The sequence below is a fragment of the Xenia sp. Carnegie-2017 genome, unplaced genomic scaffold, assembly GCF_021976095.1.
Source record: "Xenia sp. Carnegie-2017 unplaced genomic scaffold, XeniaSp_v1 HiC_scaffold_23, whole genome shotgun sequence".
Taxonomy (NCBI): Eukaryota; Metazoa; Cnidaria; class Anthozoa; order Malacalcyonacea; family Xeniidae; genus Xenia; species Xenia sp. Carnegie-2017.
Window position 1 is genome coordinate 19111159 of NW_025813486.1, and position 9220 is coordinate 19120378.

At 34.7% G+C, this 9220-nt stretch overlaps 3 protein-coding genes across 5 annotated transcripts in view; 1 reads left to right on the forward strand and 2 right to left on the reverse strand.

Moving 5' to 3' along the window:
- LOC124449846 (zinc finger ZZ-type and EF-hand domain-containing protein 1-like) overlaps positions 1–9220 on the reverse strand; it is a 46033-nt gene that overhangs the window by 31061 nt on the left and 5752 nt on the right. Inside the window, 12 exon segments of the mRNA XM_047000762.1 lie at positions 68–214; positions 609–674; positions 1512–1620; positions 1786–1909; positions 2011–2075; positions 2991–3078; positions 3150–3209; positions 3279–3350; positions 3482–3563; positions 3927–4005; positions 4133–4160; positions 4318–4449. Coding sequence (XP_046856718.1) covers positions 68–214; positions 609–674; positions 1512–1620; positions 1786–1909; positions 2011–2075; positions 2991–3078; positions 3150–3209; positions 3279–3350; positions 3482–3563; positions 3927–4005; positions 4133–4160; positions 4318–4380 — 983 coding nt within the window. The 5' untranslated portion in view covers positions 4381–4449.
- Positions 4496–7398, reverse strand: LOC124449849 (clusterin-associated protein 1-like). Of its 2 annotated transcripts, XR_006949625.1 has the most exons (14): positions 7282–7398; positions 7034–7145; positions 6852–6936; positions 6630–6752; positions 6513–6563; positions 6335–6430; positions 6183–6266; positions 5974–6107; positions 5813–5870; positions 5651–5734; positions 5230–5401; positions 5109–5158; positions 4628–4826; positions 4496–4544 (listed from the first exon to the last, which is right to left on the reverse strand). XR_006949625.1 is itself a non-coding variant. In XM_047000772.1 (13 exons), exons 1-13 carry the CDS (start codon positions 7301–7303, stop codon positions 4698–4700), a joined length of 1200 nt encoding a protein of 399 aa, XP_046856728.1. In that variant the 5' UTR covers positions 7304–7398; the 3' UTR covers positions 4496–4697. The 2 variants fall into 2 exon arrangements, 1 of the variants encoding a protein (XP_046856728.1); XM_047000772.1 differs by having other exon boundaries at positions 4496–4826.
- LOC124449851 (testis-expressed protein 47-like) lies at positions 7373–9164 on the forward strand. Of its 2 annotated transcripts, XM_047000776.1 has the most exons (10): positions 7373–7679; positions 7748–7820; positions 7890–7993; positions 8062–8123; positions 8204–8246; positions 8381–8479; positions 8546–8605; positions 8714–8777; positions 8854–8949; positions 9020–9164. In XM_047000776.1, the coding sequence occupies exons 1-10, from the start codon at positions 7569–7571 to the stop codon at positions 9061–9063; spliced, it is 756 nt and encodes a 251-aa protein (XP_046856732.1). In that variant the 5' UTR covers positions 7373–7568; the 3' UTR covers positions 9064–9164. The 2 variants fall into 2 exon arrangements, with proteins under 2 accessions (XP_046856732.1, XP_046856731.1); XM_047000775.1 differs by having other exon boundaries at positions 8854–9164.

The following is a 9220-nucleotide window of genomic DNA, read 5'->3' on the forward strand; positions in this document are numbered from 1 at the left end:
TCTTATAATCCCCATTGAACCTCTTATAATCCCCATATAATTTAATCCTATATGTTCCTATGCGTACCTAGGGATCCTAACATCATTTAGTTCTCTCATATTCATTTCGTCACGACCTCCTGAGACAATAACTCGTTGTGGCATGTAACTTTGGTCAGCGGACGCTACGTTGATGGAAAGCTCTTTTACAACAACATTTGATCTCATTCGTAATCTAAAGTCAACAGAACAAAAGGTCAAGAAAAATTAAGAAATAAAAGATGTTTACTGTGTTTGCACGGGGCTTATGCAAACCGAGGACACCTTTGAGAAAACTCGAGAGCAGGTCAGTGCAAGCCGAGGTCGAAGGTTGCACATGCTCGAGAGTTCTCACAAACGTCTCCGAGGTTTGCACAAAACAGATAAAATGCAGATAAATTTAAAAAAAACGCTTGAAGTTTTCCTCTAAAATTTATTCATGATTGACTTGCAAATTCTCTTTAATTGATTGAGCGGATATTATTTTCCACAGACTAATGCAAATTCGGCTATAGACAAATCATCGCACGCGTTTTTTTTATATTATAAATATAAAATGAAAAAAAGTAGTTTCACATTGTTATGCTTACCTAATCCAGTGTGATCTAGCTGGACCATCAGATTGCCAGTAAGTATTACTATCTCCATTCGTTAACCTAAAAAATAGACGGACATATTGACTTTACCTTGCAATGTCATGTGACATTATATTTGTGCTTTTTAATCTATAAGATTATTGAAGCGCTTGTGCAAACGAAGGTCAATACTATCCTCCACTATCCTCGTTCATCATACATTATACATGCTTGTCATGTTACACAATGTTTTTTGGTTCATAAAAAAAACAAATAATTAAGGCACATAAGACATTAAAAGCACCCATATTCTCTTGGTAATTGCAAAAAATAAGTTCAAATTGCAGAGATCTCGAGCTCAAAAGTTTGATTGTCATTCATCGCTCGCGTAATTGTCCAGTGGCACGTGAGGGACAACTTGCGTAAATCGCTCACCCCCTAGTCAAAGCTCTGTAATGAAAAGTATCATCTCCAATACCATTTATCCTTGCATATCTACACAAGCTGACGAAGACTAGCGTACTTTACGTCATAAATCTCATTTAGTCATAAACGTCAACACTTATCCATACATGTCAACCTGCACCATCCACATACATGAATGTCCCCTATTCGTCATAAACGTCAACACTTATCCATACATGTCAACCTGCACCATTCACATACATGAATATCCCCTATTCGTCATAAACGTAAACACTTATCCATACATGTCAACCTGCACCATTCACATACATGAATATCCCCTATTCGTCATAAACGTAAACACTTATCCATACATGTCAACCTGCACCATTCACATACATGAATGTCCCCTATTCGTCACAAACGTCAACACTCATCCATACATGTCAACCTGCACCATTCATATAGATACATTAATATATTTATAAAACATTTCCTAAGACAAATGGCCACCTGAAGGCATCAGCCTTGTTGCTGGATGTTTCAGTTGAACTAAAACATTTGGTCAAAGGACGAAGATACTCTCCCGCTTCACACGATGGTTCAATTTTCTTCAACTCAGCTAGAACAATAAACAACAGAATTTCCAACCTCAACAACAAACCAACATCAAATGATTGTTACATACAATGATTTTCAAATTCTGAGAAAAGGTATGTTCAGGTAAAGAGTTACTGCTACTGAATATAAACATGCAAAGTTGAATCATACGTTGGGTAAATTGTACCTTTATCCTTTATAACCTTCAAATGAGAATTTAAAACTTTTAATCTCATTTCTGTTGTGTTACAAAATCCTTCAATTACAGGCGTCTGAATGGATGGACTTGGAGCTCGATTGCGTAAAATCACCTAGAACAAAACCAACTTTTATTTCATGTTCGTCAAAGCAAACCGAATATCAAAGCTTCAAGCTATGAAGAATTTTATTACAATGGCAGCATTTTAAATACCTTTAAAAGGCGTTTCCCATGGTCAGAAATTGAATGTTTATTTGCAACAAATGCATCAATTATTCCTGAGGAGAAAAACATTGAAAATTTTCCAGGTCACGTCCATAATATATATGAGTACATCATTCTAGAGAAGTGTGATTAACCAAAAAATCTGTTTTTTCCGTCCTATTTTAAACACCAAAAACTTTAAAGGCTAAAGAACCGATGTTTCAGTTTCATTTTTCTGTTCAACTACCGAAAAACGACCATCTTATTTCAGGAGTAATCGTTACAAAACTAATAAAATGTCGGGAAAACAAAACAGTTCAGTTTTTCCCATTCAAAACCGCACGAAAAGCGTCTCATATGGAAGTATTCCAAAAAAGTAAACAAGAAACAAGTTTGCAGTCTGTATAGAAAGCATATCTTATCAAACATTTTAAAAACCAAATTGTATATCAACGCAGATTTCTGTCGTACATACACATCGCCACTTTGGAAACGCCGTAAAAGTTAAGTTGATGGCCAACACAGTCACGAGTTTTAATGAATTTATTTAATAACTGTTTTACATAGAGACAAACGTACTCAACAAAAGACTCGAAAATTAACGCTCCCCCTAATAGCTAAATGCTATCTCCAAAAACACTTTTCTCAGGTAATTTTAACCCTTTGTCACACGAGCTATCTTTTGATATAAGTCTGATTCTGTTTGTATTGTAGTTATTTTTGTGCACAACGCGCAATAAAGCTTTTACCAACCAATTATTCACTCTATGATTACGTAATTCAACTCGTCCCAGTTCCCCAACCTCATTTCAAGATGGCAGAGTCAAGAATTTTGTGAATTGGTTGCTAGGTCATAGACATTGATAAAAACATTTGAATTGCTCCTCCTTTTTGTAAAAGAACTGAAACCAAACTTTCAGAACAAGACAGGGAAACCAAGATAAAGGTTCCACACGGCTCTATATCATCCAGTCTAAACATTTCCTCACCTGGACATATTGAACATGCTTTCAATGTCTTGAGAGATGAACGTAATTCTCCTTTCTGTGCATGCATTGTCCCAGATGATACAAGAGCCTTAAGTGAAACGAAGAGTTATTTTAAACAAGAGAATTGATGACTAAAGTTCAATTAAAGTCCAAACTAACATTATGTAAAAAATCAGGATCAAGAACACCATCACCTTCTACGTCAAACTGATTGAACAACTAAAAAAACCCAAGGAAAACATCACAAAGATTATCTAAAAAGGACTCGCCTATGAGCTTGGCACTCACTTCCGTTGCATCATCTTTGCTTACACTTCGATCACTCAACATGTCAATAAATTGTGACAAAGTAATTGCTTCCTAAAAATGTTCCATCAACATTGTGTTTAACAAATAGTGACTTTCTACAGATATTGCACAACATGATATGAAAGGAATTCTATTTTAAATAAGCACAGGATTGTATTTCTTGTGTTTGTGTGTCCGCTTACTTCATGTCTAGATCGTCTTTCTTCAACCCAGCGTAACAGCTGACTATGATGCTGCTGAAGTATTGAAACTGTGGGCTCCTCTCTAGAAATGTTTTAAATAAAACTTTGATTTTCACCATCTTTACTTCCATACATAAATGTGAGATGTGTTTGATCAAAAGAATTCCAAGGCTCCAGTCAAGGTGAACAAATTTAGTATGAAAAGAAATTTTCCCACAACTTGTCAAAAACATGTACGAGTTTACTAAGAGCAAATTTAACCATTTCAAATTGATAAGTTTAACTGTCAAATGTTTAAACTACCAACATAAGTAACTACGATCAAACATTACAGGACTAGGACAAAGTAAAAGCTGTTAAGGACAACATTACAATGATATTATCGATTTTATAATATATATTGCTCACAAATAGTGCATATATAGGCCTGCAAGATTTTACTTACTTCGTTTTGGATGTTGCCTCTCGTAGAAGTTTGTGATTAAACAGCCCACCCAAATCAAAACTATTATCAAGATCATCTTCTGATTAGAGATAATTAAAAATGACAAAATGTTATCACGAGATTCACAAATAAAATAATATTCGCTTTTACTTAACGCTTCAAACATTTTTAACATTTAGCACAAAGTTATCATTGCGTTCACTTACTTATCACATTGCTTATGTCGGTGATATCCTAAAACACGAGTAAAACGTATAAATAACGGAACAATGACAATATCAAAAATTTCGCCACAATGTCAAAATAACAAAATGCCAACACTAAAGACCAAAGTACAAGACAGCAAAAACAAATTACCAAATAATCACCCTAAAGATCAAGAAGACCAAACCTGTAATAAATTTCCATCGTCGTCGTCACTGTCGTTGCTCGTATTTGAAGGCAAATTTCCCATTTTTCTTTTTTCACTTTTACTTATGAAAGATTACACAGCAAGCCGCCATATTTATTGAGAGTTACGCCACTCGTTTTCATCCGTCACACATACATGATAGGGGCCACCAAATATCTCAGATGGGTGGTTTAACTTTAATAAGACTCTGTTTTACGCTAATTTGACTGTGTTCAAAGTAAAATATGTAACAGTATTATATACAAACCAGCTTTCTTGCGGACTGACAAACCTAGTTGTAAAACACTACCTCATGTTGATATAAAATGACTGTTTTGACAAGTGGTTTTGACACATAAAGATGGTGATCAAGATGGAATTTAAAAATCATCACCACTATCATTTAAACTTTCCCCATCCTGTGATGCACTTTCGCCATCATTAATATCATCTAAATCCTCGTCATCTATTCTTATATCGCTGTCCCCAGAAGACAATGAGCTGTTATCCTATAGGAATACAAGTAGAAAATGTTATGAACTCACAAAAGCAAATGCAATTGTTATTAGCATTTATTGTAGAAAATTTCCAATAATTTCCCAGCCATAATAAAAAGATTGTAGAATTAGAAAAAAATCGCTGACATGCAATGACAGGCTACAAGTAGTCACCAATGTCTAACACAAACTAGAGCACTACCCCCACCCACCCCTCCCCCCACAAATTCATCACAGATCCATCCCTATATCAAATGCTGCACATTATCAAACATAAACAAACATCATCAATACCTCATCGGACATATCCCCTCCAGCCATCGATCCAACCACACGAGGACCACCTTAAAAACACAAATTTTATCATTATCATCTTGGCACAAACATCACACATAATAAAACTGATGCATCTTACCTGATTTTGCTCCCAGTGGCTGCCTTCCACTTGTATTCATGATAACTTCATTTTCATCATCATCATCATCACCAACAAAGTCATCAAGACTGTTGAATGTCTCGGATTGTAATGACCTTTTCCCTTCATCTCTGATACGATCTTGAAGTTGACGAAGATTTGCTTCATGTTCCTAAACAAAACAATTCATATTCAGGGGGATGCATCAAGGAGCACATACTTTAAGGGAGCATACTTTTATAGTAATCATAGGGGAGGGGGTGGTGAAGTTAAAAAAAGGAGTTAGTTCTAACGTAAGGAGGTGTATGTCTACAATCAATTCCAGATGGTATACTTTCTATTCTAAAGAGGTGTAGGCCTAGAAGGTGTTTCCAGAATGTATTCCTGCAGGCAAGCTGGTTAGACTTTGATAAATTCTCACCTCGAACTTGTTCTGCTCAGTTCGATTGACCTCTTCAAATAAATGTTCAAGATAAGTAAGATTTCTATATTTCTCAATGTAAACCTAAAAAACACAATTGTGTTTTCATGCAAATCATTAAATGACCAGATGGATGTCACTAAAAAAAATGAAATTAAAAACCTCGTATATATTCTTTAATTCTGCTTCCATTTTTTCATACTCATCCATGAATGCCGGTCTAAATCCACAAAATTTTCATGAAATGTTGCCAAGTAGAATAAGCAAGAATCAACACATTAATAAAATGTAACTAATATATTCCATGTACAAACTCCACCAACCGAACACTTTCCAAACTCTTTAAACGTTTCTGATTTCTCTCTAATTCAGCTTTTTTCTTATCTATCTTTGCCTCGAGGTTAGCTTCATCCGAAGCAATGTTATCCAACATATGCTTTGTCTTTTTAATGTCATCCTAAGTTCAAATCAATTTCAGTGGTTCATAGTCAATCTTCCCAGCATAAAATCTTATCATTATTACTTACTATACCTTTATATTAACAATACTTCCACTGATGCCATTTTCCAGTTCATTTAATTCGAGAGGTTTTGCAATAGCTGACAATCTCATTTCCTACAAACATTTCACAATCAGTCAATCACGAAAACTGATTGCCTAATTCTACAAAAGAGGTAACTCACTCGTAAGTCGACTTCTCGTCCTAGACGATCGTATAAATTTGCTCCTTTAGATGTAATTTCTGATGCAAGTATTCGACATTGTTTCAGTTCATTAATCTATTCGTGTAGAAAAAGCTATATATAAAGCAACCTCCATAAAACATGACAATTCAAACTCCATAAATTTAAAGTAACATACCCTTGATGAAATGTCAAATGAAACTGAATTTAAAGATGAATCATCTACATCCTGACAAAGATAAGTTACATCTTAAACAACGTAAGACAAGAGTTTTTTAAAAAAGTTCATTATTACCTCTAAGATGTTCGTTTTCATGGCATCATACAAAACCGACGTGACCTTTAAGAGTTCCTTTACAGCATAACCATCTGCACCATAGAGACGTTTTGTATTCAATTTAATGTGAGCTTTAGTTGCCTGCAGGGAACAATCAAGTACAGATTGTGTGAAAAAGGTACAAAAAGGTACAAAATGTGAGACAAACACACAGAACTCACAGAATAGGTAAATTCCTACCATAAACTGAGCTACAGACTTTATAAAAATCACTCTGTCTTGTTCAGTATCAATATCTGTTGGCATATCTGCATTAGGGTCATACCTACAACATATTTAACTTCATTGTAAACAATTTTTGAGCTGTTGAGACCAAATTACTGACAGAGACGATCAAACTAAACATATTTTTATTATTTTACCTCTTTACAAGCCAAATCAGGACTTCAGCAACAAGAGTGAAGTTTGGTGATCTGAAATTTTCCATTGAAATAAGTCTAGAATAGCCAAGAGCTCTCATCATCTCCGTGAAATCTAAAACCATGGAAGATTAGAATTGATTTGAACTTCGTTGCAGTTTGTACTCTGATATAGAAATAAAATAGAAGTTATATCAAAGTCAGAAACGACGACCTTACACAAATAGTTACTATGAAAATAAAAAAATTACTTCGCAAGTCTCTATATGACATTTTTCACTGATATTTTAGGGTTTATCGTAGTCTTTTAAACAGGTTTTCGTCTCTTCTTGCCATATATAAATTGTATTGTTGTTACTGTCAACATGGTGATATGTAAGTTTCCACGAGTGCGCATGACTGAAATTTGTAACCGCTGTGGTCTGTTTACGTTCCTATGGAAACAACGACTCAAGTTCAATATTTGTAAATAAAAGAACGCGATTCTTACATAAAATTAATTTTCATTTTTATTTCTCGCTTGTTTTAAGTGTCCATCATGACTTCGAGCAGGGCTCATGAAAATTACGGAGAGAGGAAAAATGCATACGAAAATACTCGACTGTCTTTGTTTGATATCAACTTAGAGAAAGCGAGAGCCATGAATAAAGTACTTTACTGTGCTCTACTTAACAACAAATTCTGTTGTTTACTATCTTCAATGTGTGTTCTTTTCAGAAACATCTCATTCATCGTGTCATATTTGCTGCAAAAATAAAATCTACAGTCACAGAACGACGTGAAATTGGAGGTTTAACAAGCAAAGTGGACTTAAACACAATAGTCGACATAAAATTGATATATATCCTGTATCATTTAGGCGGCTATGAAAGACTATTTAAACAATTGCACTCGCAGATACAAGGAGAGACGTTCACTGGCCTTCTTCTCATCTATCCATCACATGTTGTACACATCGTTGAGGTTGATACGAACAACTTTAATAAAAAATTCAACGTTGCCTTTCAATAATATGAAATCTTATATCATAGACGTCTACAGATATTCTACAAGAGGTGATAAGGCACTTGGAAAACAGTGAAAGAAATGGAAAGTGCGTAGAATTTAGTAATTTTTTGTCGTTTACAATTTTCCGCGTATGATCTTTTTTCATAAATATTATTTCTTGTTTAGTGCACTTGTTTATAAAACCAGAATATTGGTGTATGCCCACGATGTATCCTTTAATAACACAACGAATCCTCGTGCGATCCTATTTGTATTCACATTTATACCTAGTATTTCCTATTGAGTCTTATCACCTAGAGGAAAAACATGGAGATTTTTCTGATATTTCTTAATCAGTGAAAGATTTCGGCAAGGTTGTTTACCCAATGGAGTTTTCGTGTGTTGAATATACCAACATCAAGAATAGAGAGTTACGATTCCACTCAATCTTACGAGGCAGTTGTACGTACATTTTAGAAATGCATTTGGCCAAGCTTAAGTAACTCAATAACTGTCCTTTTTACCTAGGTAACTGAAGCAATCACTGTTTTGTTAAAACTTGGGCATCACCTTGCCCAAATACCCAAGGTATACTAAGTTTTACAAAAAGTCAAAACAAACTAATCCGTATAAAAGAAACAAACCTTACATTGAGCAACTCTCAAACAGGGATGCTCACTAGAAAAGTATTTTTAGGTGAATCTTAAGGTAGAAATGGATCAATTATATGAGAAAGTTCCAGATCTTCTTCCTCCTCAAGGTTGCAAAATGACAGAAAACTGATCACATTATCCAACTTTGTAGTGCCTTATGACAACTCATTTTAAAATATTTAGACATGCTTGAATATATGTGTGAATGCAATGACATATGCACTCCAAGTGAATACATCCATCATTATGGAAAACCTTTTGCGACAGTCTTAGATAGTGGTAATTATTTGTCTTCAAAAATAATCAGTCACATGATTGCTTGCTTGAGGAACAATCTCTTTTTGTTTAGAGTTGGTATGGCCGATACCTAGCTACCTAATGCCACAAAGTTAATGATGTATGAGAGTGAACATTGATGTATGAGAGTGAACATTGATGTATGAGAGTGAACATTGATGTACGAGAGTGAACATTGATGTATGAGAGTGAACATTGATGTATGAGAGTGAACATTGATGTATGAGAGTGAACATTGATGTATGAGAGTGAA